The sequence below is a fragment of the Stenella coeruleoalba genome (assembly GCF_951394435.1).
Source record: "Stenella coeruleoalba genome assembly, chromosome: 9".
NCBI classification, from domain to species: domain Eukaryota; kingdom Metazoa; phylum Chordata; class Mammalia; order Artiodactyla; family Delphinidae; genus Stenella; species Stenella coeruleoalba.
The window spans coordinates 30,619,625-30,645,306 of NC_137155.1; the positions used below are offsets into that span (position 1 = coordinate 30,619,625).

General features: G+C 34.0%; 1 protein-coding gene across 4 annotated transcripts in view; it reads left to right on the forward strand.

The window, feature by feature from the left end:
- The window catches only part of HYCC1 (hyccin PI4KA lipid kinase complex subunit 1), an 81,425-nt gene that overhangs the window by 55,681 nt on the left and 62 nt on the right, over positions 1-25,682 (forward strand). Inside the window, exons 8-12 of one of the 4 annotated variants that reach the window (XR_013829717.1) lie at positions 1,125-1,241; positions 4,455-4,542; positions 5,244-5,403; positions 20,533-22,069; positions 24,178-25,658. Coding sequence is in view for 2 of the 4 variants with exons in the window: in XM_079931365.1 (XP_079787491.1) it covers positions 1,125-1,241; positions 4,455-4,542; positions 5,244-5,403; positions 20,533-21,107 (940 nt within the window). In the remaining 2 variants the exon portion in view is untranslated. Of the gene's footprint in view, positions 1-1,124; positions 1,242-4,454; positions 4,543-5,243; positions 5,404-19,439; positions 19,736-20,532; positions 25,660-25,682 lie in introns of those variants that run through there. The other 3 variants (XM_079931366.1, XR_013829716.1, XM_079931365.1) reach the window with 3 other exon arrangements.

Genomic DNA, 25,682 nt, shown 5'->3' on the forward strand with positions numbered 1-25,682 from the left:
TGGTTATACTTAATTTTATAGGGGGTGACTACTTCCTAAAGGTAAGAGGGATAGAGGTACTATTAATGGAAGACGTTGGGGGTGGGAGAGAGGACATGACAGACAAAACTGATACCTATATTGTATACCTAAAAATAAACATATCTGAAACTTAGCACCTTCCAAAACAGTATGTGTTACTTGTCCTAATTGATTTAGTGGCACTACCAGCCAGCCAGCTATCCAAACCCCCCAATAAATGTGGGGATAATTATACATTCCTCTTATTCTTTCCTTTTCACTCCCTAATGATAGTATGTTACTTTTTTTTTTTTTTTTTTGGCTGCATTGGGTCTTCGTTGCTGCACGTGGGCTTTCTCTAGTTGTGGTGAGCGGGGGCTACACTTTGTTGCAGCGCGTGGGCTTCTCATTGCAGAGTACGGGCTCCAGGCGCGCGGGCTTCAGTGGTTGTGGCACGCGGGCTCAGTAGTTGTGGATCATGCGCTCTAGAGCGCAGGCTGAGTAGTTGTGGCGCATGGGCTTAGTTGCTCCGCAGCATGTGGGATCTTCCTGGACGAGGGATCGAACCCACATCCCCTGCATTGGCAGGCGGATTCTTAACCACTGCGCCACCAGGGAAGTCCCCTCTTATGGTATTTTAACATAAAAATTTTCAATCTATCTGAAATTTATTAAGATATACTGTATGAAGTTTGAGTCTAATTTTAGAATACTTTTTTGGAGCCTGCAGTTTGTGTCAAGAACTTTATCGGGAATAGAGGATCATACCACTGATCTATTCATGATGAATAGTGCTGAGCTTCATGTTTTATGGTTTTATGGTAACCAAAAATCATTAATAATTTGGTCAGTAATAATGATTGATCAAAATTAGTGAACCAACTCTGATAATCTGGTTCACTTACTTTATATTAACATACCCCCAGCTTTCTACATTTTTTCCCAGTCTAACTTACTCAGTAAAATGTTACAGACAAACGTTCTGTTTTGAAAGATTCTTTGTTTCATTGCTGTTTGGTTTGTTATGAGAGCATACCTCGTACATTGTTGGCTTATAAATGTTAAAAAATAAATTACCTTAATTTTTACTAATTTTACAAATATATTTATTTTGGTCTTTCTAGAATCTGTGTTTGTGGATATCCTCGACAACATGTAAGAAAATACAAAGGTATAAGTAGCAGGGTACCGGTTTCTTCAGGATTCATGGTGCAAATGTTAACAGGAATTTATTTTGCCTTGTAAGTTTATTTCATATACAAAGTTAATCTTTGATCTCTTTGGAAAATTATAGTCTGTTATTTTATTGTTGCTATATTATAATCTCAATAAACAATCAGCATATTTTTGTGAAAAAAATATGAATCAATATCTTGATAATAGTTTTATTATTTAAAACATATCTTTTAATATTCCAAAGAATTTGTAACCAACTAAAACACTTCATCGTCTTTCTTTAATTCAGGGACAGAATGAAAATTAGTGACACCTAAATACACTTACAGTTTCTTTCTTCATTACTCAATTTTTTTTTTGCTGTAATTTCCAAGTAGCATTTTTTCCCTAATGAATTTCTCTTTTCCATTTCCAGAAATTTTAATTCTTTTTTTTTTTTTTTTTTTTTTTTTTTTTTTGCGGTATGCGGGCCTTTCACTGTTGTGGCCTCTCCAGTTGCAGAGCACAGTCATCCAGACGCGCAGGCTCAGCGGCTATGCCTTACGGGCCCAGCCGCTCCGCGGCATGTGGGATCTTCCCGGACCGGGGCACAAACCCGCGTCCCCTGCGTCGGCAGGCGGACTCCCAACCACTGTGCCACAGGGAAGCCCCAGAAATTTTAATTCTTGAGAAACATCTTAGAGCCTCTTTCATCAAAGTTTATTATGAATTTGCTATTAATTTCTAATATTGATGCTCAGTCTTACTTGATACTTGAGATATTAGTATTTTTCTTTGCACTCTTTTACTACTTTGTACTTCTCTTACTACACATATCTTACTATACGTTATATTATATTCACTTGATAACCTTAATTTTCCCCGGTAGATTATAAGCTTCATAACTGAAGGCAGAATTTATGATCTTTGGGCCAAATCTGGCATGCTCCCTGGTTTTTAAAAAGTTTTATTGAAAAGCAGTGATATCTGTTTGTTTATGTATTGTCTATGGTTGCTTTTGTGCTACAGTGACAGAGTTGACTAGTTGCAGAGGAGACTGTATGGCCCACGAGCCCAAAATATTTACTATCTGGCTCTTTAAAAAACAGTTTCTTGACCCCTGTGTTAGACCATTAGTATTGTCTCACAGCTGTTAGATGCTCTGATCTATTTTATTTTCTCTCCTTTTTGCTTTGTGTTTCTGTTTAAGTTCTGTTGATCTATCTTCATGTTCATTGATTCTTTCCTTGACTATGTTGAGTCTAATAATGAGCCCACTGAGGGGGTTCTTCATCTCTGTTACTGTGTTTATTTCTAGCCTTTTCATTTGGCTTTTTCTTATAGTTTCTATCTCTCTGCTAAACTACCCGTCAGTTCATACATGTTGTCCCTCTTTTCCACTAGAGCATTTAATATATTAATCTCAGTTATTTTAATTTCCCAGGTAAGTACAACATCTGAGTCATCTCTGAATTTGGTTCGGTTGGTTTTTGTCTCTTGATAGTGGGTTGTTTTCTTCTTGCTTTTTGTGTGCTTTGTAATATTTGATTGATCATTATTTTGTTCATGGGTAGGACAGTAAAGATTGAGATAAATATTATTTATGCCTGGAAATGGATATGCCTCTTTTCTAGGATGCTAGTAGAGTTTTTGTAGGCAGGAGTGAGCTGGGACTGGATTCGTTGCTGCTATGATTACCTATATTGCACCACCTACTCCAAATTCCTTTTATGTTACCTGCTACTTATTGCTGGAGGGTTTTTCCTCAATACTCTTGCTCCGTCCTCAGCTTTTAGCTTTCCGGGTGTGTCTGTACCTCAGAGAGGGTCTCTCTCCGTGTTCTTGCCCCTCCTCCAGCAGTAGAGTGCTGCTCCATGTTTCTAGATGTGTACTAGCCTGGTTGGGGGTGGGAGGGAGGAGAAGTGGTGTTTTCTGTTGTCCTCGTCTAGGTCTAGCCTCAGTTCTAAGCAGGCCCTATGTCCCTGCTTATCTGGGTGGGAGTTCCTCAGTGGTCCTGCCCCTCCTCCAGTGGTAGGAGACCTCTGGCCTTCCTTCTTCTCAGCATAGGATGATTTCCTGATCCTCCCCTACATGCAGAGGCTTTTTTTCTTTTTCTCTCCCTCACAGCGAGAGTGAGTTGGTCTTCACCTCCGCCCTCGGGGTGAAAGGGTTTTTCTGCTCTTTCCCCAAAGGCTTTAAACTTTTATTCCACTGAAAGTGTCTGGCTGGATCTGTCTGGTGTCTTTCCTGCTCTGGTGGCCACTCTTCTCCTTCAGGCCTGCACTACCAAGAGCAGCTTTCTCTGGTCCCCCGCCCTGTGCTTAGTTTTTCTTATGAGTGCCTAAAGGTGGTTTGTGGAGAAGAGCTTATGAGTGGGTGTGACGTCCCCTTGTATCTGCTTCCAGAGTTTTTGTACTGGCCCACACCTGGCTTTTAGAAATTTGTTGAAAAGTTTAGCTGAGTTCTTTTTACCCACCTGCATTGTGGCCTCACTCTCTTCAGGGGCACCTGGCTGCCATTGGGTTTCGGGCTACTTGGTTGCCCTGTGACCTTAGCTCCTTGTTGGATTCATGAGAAGTTATGATTTTGTAGATTACCTGGCTTTATCTTGTTTTTAGGGTGAGAGCAATGCTGCTTCCATTTTTTAGGCCTCACTTGCACGCTTGATGTAATTCACACTTCTTTATTTTGTTGTCAGATGAGCAAGTGGTTATTTCTCTGTCCGTTCCATCATTTAGCCAATTTTTAGGAAGAGTTTGGCCATGTCTTTGAAAACTAATATACACATGCACTTTTTTCCCAATATCTCTGTGATATTTGCAGCATATGTCACGTACACTTCTAAATGACTATGTGAATGCAAAGAAGTAACTACTTAGGATGCTGCAAGCCACAGTAGTTGTAGATTTTCGTTAAAAACCATGGGAGTTACAGAGTAGTTTGACCATACAGTGTTCTGAACATTATTCTAAGGTATATAATTTATTATGCTCTGACTTGTTTTGAAAGCGTAAAGTGCTTTGAGATTACCTAGCTTTTTGGCTATCTGTTCTATAAATAGACATGTTCTTTAGAGAAGAAATTACATCTGTAAAATTTTCTTTGCTATTAATAGGCTTTCAGATACAGTTGAAAGGAATTCAAAGATTTAGAAATATATATTTAATGAGGGTGGAATGCTAAGCAATGTGCTAATACGATCTATTATTTTCTTTATTAAAGATAAACAATTTCTCATTATATCTTGTTCAGTTATATAGAATTAATTTAAAGTAATTATACTTCATTTAATTTTATAGTTATAATGGAGAATGGGATCTAGCTCAAAAAGCATTGGATGATATTATATACAGAGCCCAGCTAGAATTATATCCAGAGCCATTGCTGGTAGGTGTCTCACTTATTTATGTAAATTTTGTAATTTAAAATTTCTCAATTTAGAACTATAAATTGAGAAGTAGCCATTTGTAGTGCATTAATACATTATCAGTACTCAGTGATTCATGTTCCTGTTATAGTGGAAAAATTTGTTACTCGAAAAAGGTATATATAATTTGAAAATTTCATTAGGCTAATGTCTTAGCCTGATATGAATAGTCATTTTCACTTCTAAGAATATTCTCATTAACATGCTCAAGCTGCATTTATTAATTAGCATTAGGCATTTGGAAATATAGTTTAGTATTTTGGAATTTTAAATTTCATCACATATATTTTTAACCATGTTTCCTTCTGCGTTCTTACTCCTCATTTTAGAGGATCTTATGAAAGATCTTGAAGGAATTATTCTTTTTAAAAATCTGTTAAAATTTAGCATCTTGGGATAAACAACATGGTCCTAATGTCTTACACAGGGAACTATACTCAATATCCTGGGATAAACCATAATGGAAGAGACTATAAATAAAGAATGTATCTGTCTGTGGATAACTGAGCGAGTTTGCTGCACAGCAGAGGTTGGCACAACATTGTCAATCAGCTCTACTTCAATAAACAAATTGAAAAAAGAATTTAACATCTTGTTTTATCTAAGGGTATAATAATACATCTGTTTAATGCCAATCTTGAACTATATTTTTCCTTTTTAGGTTGCCAATGCAATACAGGCTTCATTGCCTCATGGTGCCATGAAATCTAGTAAGGAGGGTACAAGGTGTATTCAAGTTGAAATCACACCAACTTCCTCTAGAATATCGAGAAATGCAGTAACCAGCATGTCAATAAGAGGTCATAGGTGGAAAAGACATGGTAAGAAATAAAACACTCCTCAAATTAGAGGATTGTTATTGCTGTCCCCTTCTTCTCTGTACTTAAGGTGCTGTAACTTCTAAATTTGGTAAATAATATCATAGTGGCATGGAATAAAGAGCTGTTGGATCACCTTTAACTTTTCATTTCTTATCCATGAATGGCAGGCAATAAGAATACAGAGCCCCTTGTGTTACATATACGGATGAAAATTTATTTAAACATTGTATTGGCTCTTAAATTTTATTTCAACACAGTAGGAGAGTAGGAAATGCATTTTTCAATTATTAATACATTTTGGGTTTCTATTCACAACTATTTGCAAATATTCCTTAATGTTTCTGATTTTTCAACTTTTTAGCAGGTAAACTTGCATATTGAAATGGAACAACCAATAGGGACTTTAACATTTTCTTTTGGACATCTTGGTAAAGAATCCCATGGTATTGATACAACTCTAGGCATTTGTATTTTCTAGAAGTTAATTTTCTTGTAAGATTGTTTGTTTTAGTATCCCTTCTTGACTGCTTCATTTTATTATTTAAAAATTCTACTGGAAGTGAATTTTATTTACCATGACCTTCTTAATGCTTTCCATCTCTCTCCGTTCTCTTATAACTTATTATTTTTTATTTAATTTCTTATTCTTTTTATAACTCGCCTCCTACCTAGAAGTTGTTGTAGTCGGCAAGAATCAGTGTAAGGAGATTACTATCACTTTCCTAGAAGTTAACCATAGAATGGGAAGCAAAAAGCCATTTCTTTGCTCCAAGCAAACATATATATTGGAGTAAAACAAAATCGATTGTCTGTTTTCTCCTTGCTACAAACTGCAATGAAAATGGTAGCTCCTTTTGGTATATTTGATAGTTCCAGTTGTCTCTATGATATCTATAGTAAAAATGCAAAAGTGAGAAGAGTGAGATTATTCACTACGAAATAGAAAGTTGATGATGAGAACAGCTGCCATTGTTTCTACTCAGGGAATCTAGGAGACAGTATGTCCAAAAAAAAATGATGATGAAATTTTCCAGCTTAACCAATGATCATTTTCAATCTTTTCCTTTTTTAAAGTAATGTGACCAATTCTCGAAAGTCCTTTAGGAAGGCACAAAAGAGGTGGTAAATATTGGCCATTATCAAGGCAAATTATGCTACTGTTTAAGACATATAGTCAGCGTCTAAACATACATCAGTTTCTTCAGTGAAAATTATGCTACAGTTTGGGATTAGATTACAGGTAGAAAGTCATTTAATTAGATATCACCATGTTCCCCTAGAGATCCGTTTTCTGTTTAAGCATTAGCAAGTGAAAATATACACAGAGGCAATGACCCAGATCGTATGCCTCTGTTGTGGCCATAATTGCTCCAAAATTACCACTACAGGAAATGCAAGAATGAATTTTAATTCCTTTTTCACTTACCCTTCTTTCTATTTAGGTGGACATATTGGGAACTAGGGGAAAAATATAGGTCCTGCAGTTAAAAATGTGAAATATTGAAGTTTAATTGTATTTGCACATATGTATGTGTGAAAGAAGATTTGTGTATGTGTCCATAAGTGCATTTAATGGAATAAGATGTGTACTGTGCAATAAAATAGAAATAATTTTCCAGAAATATTGTATAGCAGTAAATTACCAAAGCAAGAAAAGACTACTTCAATATATTGTATATACTAGATTCTTACATATCTTCCAGATTTTATATTGGCTACCACTTGAAGGGTTGGCACAGTGTCTTAAGGCTACAGCCTTAACCTTACTTGTCACCTGTCTCCCTACACTTATTCAATCTTAACAACTCTTGGCACTTGGGCAACTCCTGTTTATGACAAAAAAAAAGTCAAGGATGAGGATTTAAAGAGAACGAATTGTGAAAAGCAAGTCAGGCGCATGTAGAATGTAGCTAAGTCTTGTTTACCACTCTTCTGCAGTGTGAATTCTCTTTATCCAGTGGACTCTAAAATATTCCTAGTCCAGGGTCCTTATTTATCTCTACAGGTAGGTTGCATTCTCCCTTTTTAGAGTAGTCTTGGCTTTCCTTCCTAGAGCAGTATTTTTCATTGTTACCCTGTTTTGCTGAATTGAAAGCTTTTCTGTTTTTCATCTCCATGGTCCTGATTCCTATTTGAACACCTTATCATTGTCCTGGACTCTAGCTGACACTGGCTTCTTGTGGGGAAGATAGGTATCTTTACTATAGTTTTTAAATATATAGATCATTCTCAAGTTGTAAATGGATTTTTAAATTATATTTGTTTATATAAATTATGTTTATTATATTACATTCACATGTGAATTATATATATATTATAACAATTTTATTTATACATTAATTTTTGCGGAAACTATGTTAAAGGGCATGTGGATTCCAGGGTGATCCACAAAAACCTTATGATCTTATAATGTTTCTGAAGCACAGCACTGTAGCATGTAAGCTTAGTTTATGACTGTGTGAAAACACATTTAGAGTTTCTTTGTTTCATGGAATGCTAAATGTGTTTCGTGTTCCACCTCTATCCCTACCATTCCCTTCCCACACCAACCCTCCCAGGAGGAGGGATTTCTTCCCAGACCCTGAACTGTATCATACGGTAGGAATATGGAATATGCAACTTTAAGGCAGTGATGATGAGGGTTGGGGAAGGAGAAGGGACAAGAAACATGAACTTTAAGGAATACTCTTTTTTTTTCTACTCCTTGTCTTTTTCCTTGTTATTGCTAGTGCTGGGAAAGAAGAAAGCAATTGGCCCTTTTTTTTTTTCTTTTCTTGGATCTCTTCCCTTTTTCTTCTCTTTTTCTTTTATTTGTGTCTTTTTAAAAAATTGAGGTATAATTGACATATAACATTAGTTTCAGGTCTACAACATAATGATTCAATATATGGATATATTGTGAAATGTGATCACAATAAGTCTAGTTAACATGCATTTCCACACATAGTTACCCTTTTTTCCCCTCATGATGAAAACTTGTAAGATCTTCTCTCTAAGCAACTTTCAAATACACCATACAGTCTTATTATTAACTATAGTCACCATGCTGTACATTACATCCCCAAGACTTATGTTTTTATAACTGGAAGTTTGTACCTGTTAATCACTTTCACCCATTTCACCCACTCCCACTTCCCACCTCTGATATCTGTATCTAGGAGTTTTTTTAGATTCCACATATAAGGAATCTCATATGGTATTTGTCTTTCTCTGTCTGACTTATTTCTTAGCATAATGCCCTCAAGGTCCATCCATGTTGCTACAAGTGACAGGAGTTCCTTCTTTTATGGATAAATAATATTCCATTGTATATATACCACATTTTCCTTGTTCATTCATTTGTCGATGGACATTTAGGTTGCTTCCATATTTATGTCTTTATTTATTGCCTCTCTACTTTTTTCTCCATTTTCCATCCTAGCTGGGGAGAAGAGGGGCAGGAGTAAATGAGGTTGTCCCACAGAAGCAGCCAAGCAGAACTTTCTTTTTTTCTTTCCATCTCCCTTTTTCATTAAGGAATGTAGATAATTAAGCCATTAGTGTGTTTGCACATCTGAGTCACCAGAAATTGCACACGCAAACAAATACATTAAATTGGAGCAGTTAATCACATGTATTCTTTTTATTATTTGTAACAGAAAAAATCTCTTTGTCTTTACAGCCAAAACCAATTCATGGTTTAGTCTTTTGAAAATTAATTTGGAACAATTTTAATCATTTGCATTCAAACATTTTTTTCTGACCTCTTTTAGAATGTATCAATATTTCAGGATTCTCTGAAGCTTCACAGATCTGCCATTCTTTTCTTAAAGTTAAGAATTTATCTATAGTTTATATTTTAATGGAAAATGTCCTTTTGGAAGGTAAAAAATTACTTTAGCTTTAGCATTTCCACACATTTCAGAACATATATCCCTTGCCATCATCTTATTATTGTTAAATACCAACCCAAATTTCTAGAATTATATTTTGGACGGTTCAATTTTTAAATTATTATTATTAATAGACTTTATTTTTAAGAGCAGTTTTAGGCTCACAACAAAATTGAGTGGAAAGTACAGAGTTCCCATATACCCTCTGACCACTGCCCTCTGTCAGCATGCTTTATCCGCCCTGACTATCAACATCCCAAGCCAGGGAGATGTCGCAAGGCCCTGTAATTTTAATTCTGATCAGACAGTGACTAAATAGGGTGATTTTTAAAGAAAGGTTGGTTTCAGCTGAAGTATTGTTTTGGAGAGACATGTTTGAGAACTAGTGTGTTTGCCTGATTTTCCCCACTTTTCACTTAATTATTTTAATATTGTACTGGCATGGCTTAACTTAATGTTGTGTTTTCAGACTTTTTAAACTTTGTGTATAAATTTTTGAGAAAGGTTTAATGAATTCATAATTCCATGTCAATACATATGTTTGGAAAGTAAAATTACAATGTAGAGTTGCTGCTTTTGACTTTCAAGGGTCATAGTTTCAGAATTAATAACTTTATATATATTTATATAGATTTGTTTATATAGATTTGTTAATTATTTTAAGCATATTGTGTTTCACTTAGTGTGTATTTTTTAAATCTAGATTTTTGAGCCACCTACAGATTGAGGGCTATTTAGAAGTCATAATTTGAAAGTAAAATGCAATTAGAGAAAGATAATAATTGAATAAAGATTTTAAAAATCATTAAGTAAGGTAAGAGAAGAATGTGAGTAGATTATGACCGTCACAAGAATCAAAATGAAAATTCCAATAAGAAAAATAAGATAAAACGTGAAATAATCAATTTTTTAAATTAATAATAAAAATGCAGTTTTATTTTCTTAAATATTTATTACGTTTAAAAAATAAACAGAACTAAAAGGAAAACAGAAGGTATTTCTTTATAATTATGCTTCTGTTCTATAGTTATTCTTAAATGTTGCTTCTAAAGCTATTTTCATTATCTACCATTTCAGCTATGAGAGCCCTTTTTCTTAAATCCCTGAATGATTCTCTACAAGATTCTATTATACAATCTATACTTATTTATTTCCTTATACTTTTCCATTCCTTCTCCTCTCCCAGAGCAAATTTAATTGCTATTTTTTTTCTTTGTCTCTTTCCTCACCACCGCCACCATTATGACTCACTCTTCCACTTTTTAAAAAATTATCTATACTTGGAATAATGTAACAACTTTCCTCCTTTCTTTTAAAATGGTTGTTGAAATACCCATTCCATGAAAGTCCTCTAATTAAGTTATTGTTGCAAATAATGAGTGCTTATAATTTTTGCCAACTAGTTATCTGATAAAAGTCTTATCTAGTGAAATCCTAATTCTTTATTACTGCCCACCTTTTTTCCACTTGTGTATTTGTGAGATAATGAGACAAGTCAGTGAAAAGCATTTTGGTATGCTTTAAAGCACTCTGTAAAGGCTGACTTTTATTAATTTAAAACTATTTACTTTGTTTTATTAACTGCTCAATAATTGTATTCTTGATAAGCTTTTTTTAGCCAGCTTGCTATTCAGATCATCCTGTGATTGATCAACCCTTTCATTGGCTTTCCTCAATTTGAGACAAACATGTTTAGTTGGAGTGTTATATCAAACAAAAAAGTATACATATGTGATATAATAGTAATGATCAGTTTAATGATTTTTTTGTCATTTCTAAAGCCCTGAGGTATAGTACTTTATTATCTGACATGTATAACACCATTACAGTCAGGATTTTTTAGAAAGTTGTTTTAATACTTGTTGTCTCAATCCCAAATTGACAGGTAAATAGAATAGATTGAACTTACATTCTCATTTATGTACGGTTACAACTGTTTGCAACAGGTAGGTGTAACAATAAAAGCAATATTTGTAATCTAGATTCTTTGAATTTTGCCCTGCTTTTGGTCCTGGAATATGTTAAATGGTTTATTTTTATAATATTGCATATCATTATTTTGACTTAGGAGATCCAAGAGTACAGAGTTTTAAGCAGTGAAAAAGAATGGAAAATAAGTACTATATATATTGTTAAGTCTTCTAACTTAGTACTACCAAATCAGTACCCTGAGAATTTTAGAGTATTTAATTAATTATATGGAATGTTTAAGTGAAAAATGAAACAAAATATAGTTTACATAGAGTGAATCTAAAGAAAGTGAAGTTTCATGTTGTTACAGCTGTTTGTTGCATTTTCAGCATTAAGTTCCTATTTAAAGGATGCCAAGGTAGTTAAATAAATTTAAACGATTATAATAAAATTCAAAGATACCTGTGATTATATTTTTAAAAAATGACAAAAAATGTGACTTGTTTCAGTTTGCCCAGTGATCTAGGACTAACTGATTAGATGAGATAAGAAATGGAACAATAAAAAGATGCAATTCATGTTGGAAAATAGTTTATTTAAAACTGATTATTTAAAAAAATGGATATTGATTTAGAAAATGTTAATAATTTCTATCATATAATATACTGATAAATAGAACATTAATAACTTTCTAACTGTTGAGCAAATTGGAATAATTATAAGAGGTATATTTTAGTTAAATATTAAAAAAAGATTATTTGTAAAAATTTCAAAACATTTAAGCTAGTCTTTCTAGATACTGCAGAAGGTAAATGCCATAAATCTTGACGCGGAACATTTATTTTGTTAATCAGATTTTATGACTTTATAAGTAAAGCATTTGAGGAAAAACAAAATTGCTGATAGTTATAAAAGCATTTTGAAAAATGAAGAAATGGTAATTTTAAACTCAAAAGTAGCAAACTTTAAAGAATTGGCTATTGGAATTCTACATGTACAATTAGAAATTTATAATGCTTATGTTTTTATTTTAAAAGTTGTTTAAACTTTTTAAAGAAATTTAGAAAAAATCATTTTGAGAAGCTCCATTATTTTTAGATTCTAAAATGCTGTTAGAGGAACAAATTTTCTTTTCCCAATATAGATGATAAAAAAACATTAGAACCAAAAATAAGCATTTCCTTCTGACCAAACTTAGCATTGCATGAATTTTAACTGACATTTTTGATATTGACCTTTTACTCATGGAAGACAAAATAATATATTAGAAAATATTGGGTGACACAAAGAAAAAGGACATATTGACCAGAGAGCTAAAATACAATTGACACATGTGAACATAAGGCTTAAAGAGGAAGACAGTAGTCTTAAGAATTCTGGCCAACTTTAGAAGCAAACAAAAAATCTTAGTTTATTTCTAGATAAAATAAAGTAATTTTCTTTACAGAGAAGCAAGATAGTTAAAATTATTCGTTTTATGAGGCAAAAACGGTTGTTTGTAAATGACCGTGTTCTACATTTTTTTTTTTTTTTTACTAAGGATGCCTTATATAATTCTGGCTGTAGTTAAGGAACTTATTATTTATTGTTATTTATTATTGAGCTTTACCCTTCCCCCAACCTTTTAAGGAGCATTTGTTGTACAATGCACACGGAGGAAGAAATAAGCTTTTATAGATAGTTTTTTAGTAGATGTTGCTTACCAGTTTTTGGACTCTCTGGTCATGAGGATCTTTAATCATGGAGGATTCACCTGATCCAGCAGCAGTGTTGGCAGTTCTCAAAGAGATTTTTTTTATACTTGAGATTAATAAAGATGAAAAGTTATTGCAAGTAATTGAATTTACCTCGCTAAGGGGCATTGTGTCATTTAGTATATACACAAGTTAAAGACTTGCCTGTTCTTACTTAAGGAATCTGGTAATATTTCCTAACCAGTGTGTCCGTAAATAAATTGTTCTTGTCCAGACTGTGTTTTTTCTTTGTGACCCAGGCTGCTCTTTTCTTACCTGGAAATTCTGCTTCTGGCTTCAGGATTAATATTACTAAATCTTAGTAATTCATGTTCTTGCTCAGAGTGCAGCCCCTTAACTGCCAGGACCTTATTCTGTGTTTCTATGGCAGCTTTACTTCACTCTAATCTGCCTTGCAAATTACTGGCCCAGGCTGTGGACTGTTACAGTGCTGTTCTTTCTAACCCAGGACATACTTCGTGCTCAATATTTTGTGTTATACAGATATGACTTCTGTTGATAAAGAATGCTAATAAAGTACCCAAATAATTTATCTGTGTACTTGTCAATGGCTGCCCATTGCAATCAGAACAAAGTCTGAGCTCTGTACTATGGCATAGGTGGCCCTGGTGATGTCTTACCTACCACTGTGACCTCATTTGAAGACCACTCTCATCTTTCCTTCTAACCCTTCAACGTTCTAAGCCATTTCTGCCTTAGGATCTTTGTACTAGGAATTGGGGATATTTGAGCTGAGATTTGAATTATTAATAAGTGCCAGCTTGAACTCTCTTCCTCCACATTGTTGTGTAGCCAGTGCTTTTTCATCATTCAGATCTCAGTTCAAATATCCTTTCCTCAAAGAGGTCTTCCCAGACCACCCATCGAAAGTAGACTTTCTCCCCACTACCCTGCTTACTCTTTCCCATTATTCTTTTCTTCATTGCATTTTCCACTATCTAAAATTCCCTTGTTTACTTAATTCCCATACTACAATGTAAGTTCTGTGAGGGCAGTGTCTTTGTCTGTCTGGTTGGCCATTGTATCCCCAGAGTCTAAAACAATGTCTAGCACGTAATAGGTGCTCAAGAAATAGTTGAATGCATGAATAAGTGAATAAATGATAAATTTATAATATAGACTGAGCAATTTGCTTCTTTTTTCCTTATTTTATTGAAAAGCAGTGCAACAACATGATAGTAAACTGGGTAGAGGAATATTCACTTATAATCCCGGTACTTAAACAATTACCATTTTACAGTTTTTTTTCCATACGTATATGTATTTTTCATAGTTACGCTCTAATTAATTTTTTTTTACATACTGTGCTTTTGTTGAGTTAACACTGTCAAACATTTTCCCAAGTTCTTCTAGTAAGTCCCATTATTTTAATGGCTACATAACACCACATTGAGTTTATATTCCAGCATTTACTTAACCATTTCCTTAATATGCTAAATAATTTGTTTCTAACTTTTTGCTATTATGGATAACACTGCAATGAATAGCTTAATGAATATAGAAAACATTTGTCTTCCGTTGAATAGAATGAATTGTAAACATCAAACTGGGTAATATGAAATTGTTCAGGTATTTTATGACATTTAAAATATATCTTATAAATTGTAAAGGAATACGTATGACTTTCTTCTGGGGTCTACTCTAAAATACTTTTCATAATTAATGTCAAAATTGTATGATACAGATTAATTTTTTTTAATGTCAGCTTATTTTATTGATTTTGCAAATGAATTTGCAAGTGTCTTAGGTCATAACCAGGTTCCTTTCTTTTTTTGTTGTTTTTTTGGATTCACCTTGATTGTCTTTTTTTTTTTTTCCAGATTCCTTTAGACTTATGAATCAGTCAGAGTACAGAGTTGTGTAAATTCTGTGAATAATAAATTGCTCCTTTATTTAAATTGTCACTTTTAGTAAGTAGGGCAGCTGTGAAAAAATAGAAGCTAAAGCTAGGATAAAGAGTTTCATGAGTGACATAATGGAATAGATATTTGGGATTATAAAGTTACATATGAGAGAAATCACAACTTTTCATGATCAGTTTTAATGATATTTGCAATTTGTTTCACCTTTTTTTTTTTTTTCTCCCTCAAAGCCAGAAGAAATTTTGTAGGGAGAAATGATTTGAGTGGCTTTGAGAACCAATTTGGAAATGTCTATTAAAAGTATTCTTTAACTCTCCTCATATCTGTACATGGAGAGAATATTACGTATTTATAGAGGTTATACAAATAAAATATTCTGAGAAGTTTCTCTTTGGATCTTTTTTGAACTTTTCAAATTATTTGAAGTCAAATGTAAGTTCTGTTTTTTTATAGGTATAGAACAATCATGACACATTTTGCATAAAATTTTAAGTTCTGGGCTTTTAAGCAGATTCTATTTTCTTATGCATTTATATTCCCTTAAAACATCTCCTTTATGGTCTTTTTAAAGAAAGAATAACTTTCTCTTCTTATCCTCTGGATAACATAATAAAAGAACTATAGATTTAAAAATAAAAAGTCTTTCTGATGTTAATAAGCATTTTACTAAACGTACATTTAGAGGTAGCTACTACACTTTTCTAAAACAAAAATCCTTTGCTTTTCTTTGCCATCTAAAAATTCTTTTTATTTTGGCCACGCAACCCGTCATGTAGGATCTTAGTTTCCCGACCAGGGGTTGAACCTGCACCCCCTGCACTGAAAGTGCAGAGTTTTAACCACTCGACCACCAGGGAAGTCCCTAAAAATTCTTTTATGCTATACATTATTTTTTCATTTTATCAAGTCAAGTAACACATTCCCAGCTTACCTTTCTCATTCCTTCTTTATGGTCTTTCAACGTTATTTATTTTAATAATTTCACCTCATAACTGGAGATTCGTTCAATTTATCAAACAAATGTTTATCAGGCACGTACTTAATGCAATCTACTTTCCTAGGAACTAGGTATATAGCAGTAACCAGATAAAAATCCCTGGCCTCATGGAACTTACATCTGGTAGACAAGATAAATAATTGTAGGTTAGAAAGTAATGAAGTGCTAAGAAGAAAAAGAAACAAAGTAGGGAAGAGGGCATATGAAATATGGGGAATATTGAAACTTGATGGGATGATCAGGGAAGACTTCACTGAGAAGGTTTTGAGAAAAGACCTGAAGGAAGTAAGGAGGTGAGCCACGTAGCTATGTGGGGAAGGGCATTCCAGGCCTAGAGAATAGTAAGACCAATAAGAAGTTGTGTGTAGGGGGATTGGGTCACAGAATTATATAGGGGAAGAAGTTGGAGAAATAATAGGGAGCAAGATAACATAACAGATGTTTGCTATGTAATTATCTTTCTTTATCCTGTAATTTTCCTGAGAATTATATTTCTTTTCTTTCTAGCTCTGTGCAGAATTACATGTTTTTCTTTCTATGAATTTACTTTAATAAGCAGTTTAAAAGTTTTGTGATTTTTACCATTTTTGAGTGATAACATACATAAATGAATTAAAGATTTTTGCTTGTGGAAAACATATCTTGTTTTTCCACATGCCAGTTAATTTCATGATTAAAAAAATTAATGTTATTTTTTCTTGGGTTGCAGATCTTTACCATTATCCCAGTGAATGTGATTAGCAATCCAATTGCCTATTGCTATTTTATATAATATTCTTGTCATTTTCTAGTTTTTCCTGCAAAATTCTAAATTTTCACGTTGCAGCACCATTTTAATTTTCACTGACATCTTTTAAAAAATAAACCCAATTAAAAAAATAAATTAACCTTGAGAGTTATGACTTACTTAGGTTTTCTTAGAGATTTATTTGCTCTTGCTCTGTGTTCAGCCAAGTAATTTATTTGCTTTCTATGAAAATGGCCAGGAATCTAAGCAAGTAAGTTAAATATAATGGAAAAATCTCTATCAGAGAATATTTAACTCAAATTGACTTTAATGAATTGAAGAGTTAGAATTTATAGTATGTTATACTGTTTAGATCCCCCATACAAGAGTTGTTTTAACTCTTTCTGAACTTCAGTTTCCTTGTCTGTAAATGGGAGTCAAATTGCCTGCTTCAGAGGTGCACCAACACATTATTCTAAGAATATAATTGAATAATATATGTGAACACTCTCAAGAAAACTATTTAGTGCCAATCAATGTAGTAGATTGTTTTCTATTCTGTTAGGCTACTTATGCTTATCTTTTAAAATTTTGTTAAATTTTAGTAATCATTGGCTTTGTTATGTCTGGATAATTTCAACAGTTTATAACGATTTTGCACTAATGATCCCATTAATAGATCTTTTGTGAAACTGCTTCTACAGCGTAAATGGACAATTCTTGGTTGTCACCAACAGTGACATGCTGATTTTACTCTCAGTTGCAGTGGCCTCTGGCATTTACCTCAGTTAGATTTTACTTGCCCTTACTTTGATTTTGTTTTTTTTAAATTAATTTTTGTTGGAGTATAGTTGCTTTACAATGTTGTGTCACTTGCCCTCACATTGAAGACAACTATTAGCAATGGGGAATGGGCTTGTTTGGAACTTCTTAGTCTCATTAAACGTCTATTAGGGAAGCAGAAGTAGCAATGTCATACTACCTCACCAACGTGCTTTGGTCTGTCTAGGAAATAAAAATTTCATTTAGAGTGTATTCAGTCAAAAGACGTGGATGGACCTAGAGTCTGTCATACAGAGTGAAGTAAGTCAGAGAAAAACAAATATTGTATATTAATGCATATATGTGGAATCTAGAAAAATGGTACAGATGAACCTATTTGCAAGGCAGGAATAGAGACACAGATGTAGAGAATGGACGTGTGGACATGCGGTGGGGGAGAGGGTATGGGATGAACTGGGGGATTGAGATTGACATATACACACTGCCATGTGTAAAACAGATAGCTACTGGGAACCTGATGTATAGTGCAGGGAGCTCCGCTCAGTGCTCTGTTTTGACCTAGGTGGGTGGGATGGGGGGTGTGTGGTGGGGGGGAGGTACAAGAGAGAAGGAATATATGTATACATAGAGCTGATTCACTTTGTTGTACAGCAGAAACTAACACAACATTGTAAAGCAACTATACCCCAATTAAAAAAAAAAAAGTTTATGAAGCGCTAGCTAATTGGGAAATTAATTAACCAGCGCATTGGCCTACCAGCGCAGGGCAATATGAAGCTTTGAGGACCTTTGGAGGTGCATATTGCTGCTGGGTGTGGAGTACCCAGGGCATCCATAATAACTTTCATTTTCAGTTTTCAAAATTTGAAAGAATCAGAATAGAGCAGTGGTTCTAAACTTTGCTGCACATTGGTCATGTGGGAAGTTTTAAAAATCCCAGTGCCCAGGTCATACCTCATACTATTTAAATCAGAATGTCTAGGGTGAGAGCCAGGCATTCGTAGTACTTAAAGATGCACAGCAAAGTGGGCGCCCACAGGAATATATGGTTCTGGCCGCCAGTGTTTTGCCTGTTCACATGTTGTAGCACCATTCAGGAGACCTTGAAATGAAAAATATTTGAAAATAGTGGGTAATGTCCCTCACACAGATTTGTGTTCTACATTTTAAAAGAGTATATACTGTTTTACATAGTCTTATGGTGTTTTGAACTTTCACTTTCATTACTGGTCCATGGTAGACATATTCATGTTATTTTTTCCCATCTGTTATGGATATTTCCTTGACAACTTTAAATAAACCATGGCTTTGTGATTTGAGACACAATAAAATGTCTACAAGTGTTAACTCGTTAGGAGTTTCATTCCTTTGTTTCGATTCCAAATGACCATTTTCAGAATAAAGGACCAATAGCCAATTTGTTTTTCCAAATCCATTTTTATTTTTCTCCAGTTTAGTAATGAACGGTTACAAATTAGCCTAAATTTATGGAATTAGTATGAGTCTGAAGGAATAGACTGTTTAATTATGTCACAGCCACATTAATATTTACTAATATACAAGATGATTGGTGTGTGAAACAAAAACTATACCTGTAGCATTACTAATCATGATATAAGTGCATAAGCATTTTTCCAGTATCATGGTTTATTAAGGCAGTCTCAGTGTAATCTAATAAAAAAATTGTGCAAGGGGAATTCCTAAGTGGCTTGGTTCCTCATGTTAAGAAGAGCTAAAGTTTTGGCTATAAATCCTTGAAAATTTGCCTAAAGCTTGACATAAGTTCAAGTGGTCACAATATTATCTTAAAAATAATAGAAATTCTATTTTAAACTATAAAAAAATTTCTGTTTCATAGTCCACATCAAATATGTGTGTGAAAAAATACAGAACATTAATTGATGCTCTGAGTTTTGTCATTGTCATTTGAAATTAAAGAACATGACCCCATTGTCTCCAGTGCTGTCAGAGTATGGTGAATTATGGTAATTTCTACAGTGCAAATATTTGGCTTAACACCTAACATTCACTCGTTCAATTTTTGTTTTGGATCTTTTCGCTTTTCTTGTTTTGCATTTTTATTTTGTTTTGTTTTCAGCCATCATTTTGTCTTATCATCTTCAATTCTAGAGCAACCTGACAACAATAATGATACTACTGAATTGGGCATCCTTGTCATTCCTGAGATTAGTGTCACAAATGTGGCCGGAGAGAGGACCGGGAATGGGGAAAAAGGCAGAACACTAGGAGAGATTGATGCTCAGCATATACAGGGTGTACAGGAAACAACCACAGATCCTAGAACTGAGAGCAAAGGCTTGCCAGAGATCAGGAGGCAAAAATCTGTAAGAAAAATGATGGAGGATGGAATAAACTCACCTGGCAGAGTGCAGTTTTAGCAGAGCACTTTATAGCTGCACTCCAAGGTATCTCATGGCAAAGGGTCACTGCTGCATGTTTTAAGCAACAGTTGCACAGTCACAAAAATTTTGCATGTCACCTAATCAAAATGCATGAATTATGTACCACAGTTTCTCAATGACTCTTAATGCTCTTTGGAATGGTCGTAGCTCTGCTCTCTGAGTAAACAGTTATGAAAATGAGGCAGAAAATTGCTTCCAAAATAATTTTCTGCTTATGTTTTGAGATCTAAAATTACTTTTTTATCTTTGTATTTTTGCCATCTTTGATATGAAGGAGAATGTATAAAGAATTTTAACAAGTTTGAGCTTGTGATACTTATGGTCTGTATATTTTTCTCTTAGTAAAATAATCTAGAATGTGTAGTGCAACCTTTAAAAAAATCTTTGAAATATTTTAATACTATTTTTTAAAAAGTTCCTTGGTATGGTCTTTGATTTTACACTGCTTTGCTACTGGGGGAGAGTTTACCTCTAGTTTTACTGTGTGGTATTTTTCCTAATTGTTTCTGATCTTTTGCATGAATAGTAAGAGAACTTTTTCTAAAAACACAGTGGGGTGTGGTTTATGGCATGCTTTTCGTTTAATACACTCTAAATTACTCTTATTTAATTATAATGAACTATTGTTGACATTTTATAGAATGTTTTGATTATCCTTTGATTTTGGTCTATAATCTGTTGCTTTACATATTTTGCTAAAATTTAATGTATTTAAAGTATACTTGATTTGGTATGAATCATGAAAAAACAATTACTTAAAATGCTTAATGTTAATTAATATTTGTTATTTCTTTGTTTAGGAAATACAGAATTAACAGGTCAAGAAGAACTGATGGAGATATCTGAAGTTGACGAGGGATTTTATTCCAGGGCTGCGTCTAGTACTAGCCAGTTGGGTTTATCAAACAATAGTCAAAATTGTAGTAACAAGGGAAGTGTAGGAAAGACTCAGAGACGGTCAGGAGGAAACAAAACTGGAGGAAAAGAAAAAGAAACTGCAGGGGAGTCTTGCAAAGATCACTTTGCTCGAAAACAAACCCAGAGAGCCCAAAGTGAGAATCTCGAGCTTCTCTCCTTGAAGAGACTTACATTAACAACCAGCCAATCTCTGCCTAAACCTAATAGTCATGGTTTGGCTAAGACCGCTGCGACCGTATTCAGTAAATCCTTTGAACAAGTTAGTGGTGTCACAGTCCCATATAACCCATCATCTGCTGTTGGCTGTGGGACTGGGACAGATACCAATAGGTTTTCTGCTTGTAGTCTGCAAGAAGAAACGCTTATTTACGTTTCTGAAAGGACTGAACTTCCAATGAAGCATCAAACAGGTCAGCAGAGACCTCCTAGTATTAGCATTACTTTGTCCACAGATTAATTTGTAAGAGTTTTCTCACGTAACCAGTGAATCAGAAAATACGACTTTGCTTCTTCATGAAAGTTCCCAGGGTCGTCTTTCATCCCTGTTCCTGACAGGAGCCCTGATATCTTAAATTCTGAAGGCTACCTTGACTTTATGAAGGGAATAATGTCTAGGTTGCAGTAAGTTGAAATATGGTTTTGTTATTTCTTGGTTGTGTGTTTTCCCCTTGGCTTGAGTCTTTTTTTTCTTTTCTTACCTTCTTATTTGTTTCTGTTGCCGTAAGATTGTCAGTGTGACAATACATTTTGGCAGGTTGTCTGATCAGATTGGTCACAGCTCATGAGAGGTTATGAGTCTTTTTCTTTAATAACTCCTATTTTGGTAGCTGTGTGTTTGGCCTTCAGTGTAAAAGGGAATCTCCTTGCATGAGAACAGTGTTTTCAAGGATGAGGCTGCTGTACAACTCCAGGAATTCTACAGCTGGCTGTTTAGCGAGCCAGTCTGAAAAACAGGCATGTGAAAAACAAAAATGACGTGTATGAAAAGTGCCTGCTAAAAATGTTTGTAACCAGATCGTCTTTAAGATTAGTAGAACAGTTTATATAAAGCACTGGAAAATGCCTGGTAACTCCGTAACCTAAAATATGATATGATTCCAGGGGATGGGAAGAGGGGTTTCCATTGTTATCTTTGGAACATTTTTATATCAGAAATCAGATTGCTAGTAGATGTGTTGCTTTGAAGTGTTTGATCTGGATTTAGCAGGTGAAGATCCCTTTCAGTTCCTAAGATGTAATAGGCCATAAAACTGACTTACCCTGCTGCTGGACTTCGGAAAACCTACTTAGCTTGGATTCCCACAATTCAGAGCACACATCATTGAAGACTTCCTGGAAATGACTGAATTTTGCAACCCATCTCTCAAGATACCAGTGTTTACCATATTGAATTGTTTGTCTACAAATGAAGGAAATTAGGTAAATTTTTCATCTATAAAATATCATTGAAAGAAAATAAAAATAGTGAAATATGGACAAAGGACATTTATATATTAACTAATTTAGGGTTATATATGTTTGTGTTCTTAAATTTAAAATTTTAAGTATGAAAAATATTAAATGTGTTTCTTGTTTTGTGAACAGGCCTATTTGAAATGTTCTTGTTATGATAGAATAATGAATGTAGTTGCTCCCAACCAAAAAATAAAAATAAAAAGGCAATATGGCAGAAGCTAAACAAACTTGTATGTAGCTATAGAGAGTCAGGTGACATCCAGATGGATGTAAAAATTTGATGTTTGCTAGTGGTGGTCATTTCAGCTATGGTTGAGGTTCCTTATAAATCAAGTATACTTAAGTAATAATCTAGGGTAAGAGAGAGAAAGCAGGGTTGAGGATGAGAGACTAAGTTGACTGGGGAGGAAGATGTAGGGAGCTGTCCCCTTGTTAATGGTTAGTACACAGTAGTTTCCTTATTCACAGTCTTTAGCTGTGGTCACACAGAGAAAATGCTAGTTTTCCTCTTGTACCTGCTTATGCAGAGCTCAAATATGTGAAAAATTTGTTATGTCTTGAAGACTGCTAAAGCATTTTCACTATGAATGCAGTTTTGACCATAACTGCTTTGGCTATCGTTTTAAATCCAATTCTTCAAAAAGCATGAACTAGTTTTTATTCAGTAACCCTGAATAAAATATGGTTTTTAATGTAAGTGAATTTGATTTTTTTAGTACCACTGATAGAAATGGAATAAGATCTATTGGCATACATTGTAGGAAAAAACAAAAAAAAGCAAAGCAACCAGACAGTGAAAGTTGATAAAGTATTAATTTAATAGAAATCCTGTCTACAATTTAAATCCTGTGTACAATTACTGTGAATTTCCTATTTTTTTTTGTAATTCTTTAACAAAGAATTTCCCCTAGGCATAGCTACTAACAATATTAATAATAGTCTTAAGAACTAATTTAAAAGATTGGCATTGGAGGCAAGTTAAGGTGCTTAGGAAACATTATAGAATAAGTTTGAGGAAACATTAGCTGGCACAAATAAGAGATCAGATTTTAATGTTCAGCTGTTGTAATGGAACCTCATTTTGTTACTATTCTAGATCATTGCTATTATAAATCATTGTGGTCTGAGGACCAGTAGGGAACATTGGCATTACCTGCCATCTTGTTAAAAATGCAGAATTTCAGAGCCACCTTAGATCTACTGAATCATAATCTGCCTTTTAATAAGATCTCAGGTGATTATTATGTACATTAAAGTTTGAGAAGACAGTATCAAAGTGCAAACAAATCACTTATCTAATATTTAGAATTCTCAGTGTTCTCACAACCCTAGATCAAATATGTTGGATACTAGATCATTATAATCTTCATTGTTTTTAAAGCTAATTAATTTTTTAAGTGTCAACTGACTTAAGTCCCCTAATTCTAAATTTTTAATGAATCTCATTTATTTTTACAATAAAAATGTTAACATTTTATATTCTTCTGTTATTTGAAAATGGAATCAGAGCTGTAGATGCCTACAATTTTAAGTATGAAAGGGGTACCACCCTTTTACACAATGCACAACAAATCTGCATGTGTTTTTTCTTTTAAAAACCCTGAAGGCTTACTCAAAGGAGTGGTTCTGAATTTTTGCTCCAAGTAATTTGTCCCAGTTGATTTTCTAGAATGTGGAGTTATGGTAACAGTCAAATTCTTTAGTAGTACCTTTGATACTATTTCAAATAAAGATTATACATTTGAAAATTTTTATAGCAGTTATTAATACTGGGTAATGCTAACTGTGGTAACAATGATAATTATCGCTGCTCTTCTTATCCCACTCACTTTTCCAAATTTGAAAGTTGGAGTGGCTTTTGTAGGTCATTTTCTTATGAAGATGCTGATGTGACCATTTGGTCACAGACCTTGTGTATATCCAGAGTAATACCTTTTACCACAAGAAGGATTCTGCACAAAACTGGGGCCTCGCACCTCATAGCTCAGAGGATCTGTGCAGACATTGTAGTCCCATTCCACATTTTAAACCTCTAAAAGATTCTTGAAATTACCCAACCTCTCACTCTTCAGATATCCGACTACCTGGGATATTCTAGTGAAGCTGGGTGCCAGCTTTTCCGTTTTAGAATCCAAGTGGAGAGAGAGACAAAGACTTCAGGGGAGTGTCCCAGGGCAGGTGAGCACCCTGGAATCCCTTATTATACCACCATGGAACTTTTAAAGGCAGCTCTGTAGATTTGAAGAGTAGAAATTCTCAGTGCTTAAATGATTTCAGTGTGTTTAGAAAAAGCAATATTTCATTGCTCTTTTCAATTATGAAGTAACTACTTAGCAAACATTATTCAATAATAATTATAAAAGTTATTAACTTTTAAAGATAAAAAGTTAAAATAAAGGGAAATAAAATTTTTAAACCAAAATGGATGAAAAATGATCCCATTTTTAAGGGATTTTGTCTGTTTTGGAAGAATAAAATTAAAGTGTTGAAACCTTTAAATTGTAAAGAAAAATACACCCTGAGACCTAATTTTCAGCAGATATTAAAGTAAGGCTATTTAACGTTTGAGTCTATAGGCACAATAAGTCTACACTTTATTAAAGGGAAGCACATCAAGGAAATATATCTGTTAAATAAGGTAACTGAAATTTTTTTTTTTTTTTTTGTGGTATGCGGGCCTCTCACTGTTGTGGCCTCTCCTGTTGTGGAGCACAGGCTCCGGACACGCAGGCTCAGCGGCCATGGCCCACGGGCCCAGCTGCTCCGTGACATGTGGGATCCTCCCGGACTGGGGCACGAACCCGTGTCCCCTGCGTCGGCAGGTGGACTCTCAACCACTGAGCCACTAGGGAAGCCCCTGAAAAAATATTTTTTAAAAAGCCATTTAAAAAAAGAATAATTTGATGGGTACTTAAATTAATCATTGTAGATAGAAGTTAATGTATAATAGTGTCTTCCCAATCTTTGGATAAAAAATAAACTCTCTAGTCCTTTAATTAGCATGAATTTATACTTTTAGATTAATTGCTTAGTAAAATTATACTCAATACTTTGAGTTATTCACATTTATATTTAATATTGTTAAATTCTTCATCAGAGAACAGAAATATGTTGTCTTCTGTATTTTGTAACTTGTGCATACCTACAGAGATTACCAGTGAACGTTTTAGAAGATGCTTTTGTGTTTTTTAATAGTAGAGTTCTAGAGTACTTATGTCTTGATATGAAGTTTCTACTAGTAAACTGAAGGTCCTATTTCACATACTGTTATTTTCTCTTATGTGGAGTTTATTGTGTACCTCTTATCTTTATTTCTAATCACGTAGTGATACTAATCTTTTCATAGTAAATTGACTTGTTTCTAATCGTGTTCCCAGAGTTTACATTCCTAAAGAATAAATTACGACTTTGGATATTTTTATGTGCTCTCTACCTTTTTAAGGCTATGGAAATAAACTGGAGTTTAGTTTTTTGAAGTTTTGTATATTTGTGTAAATGTTCTCCATATGCAATACTTTATAGAGCAGTGTTGCCTCTTGTTTTAATGAAATAAAAACTGAAAAAATACTTTTTCCAG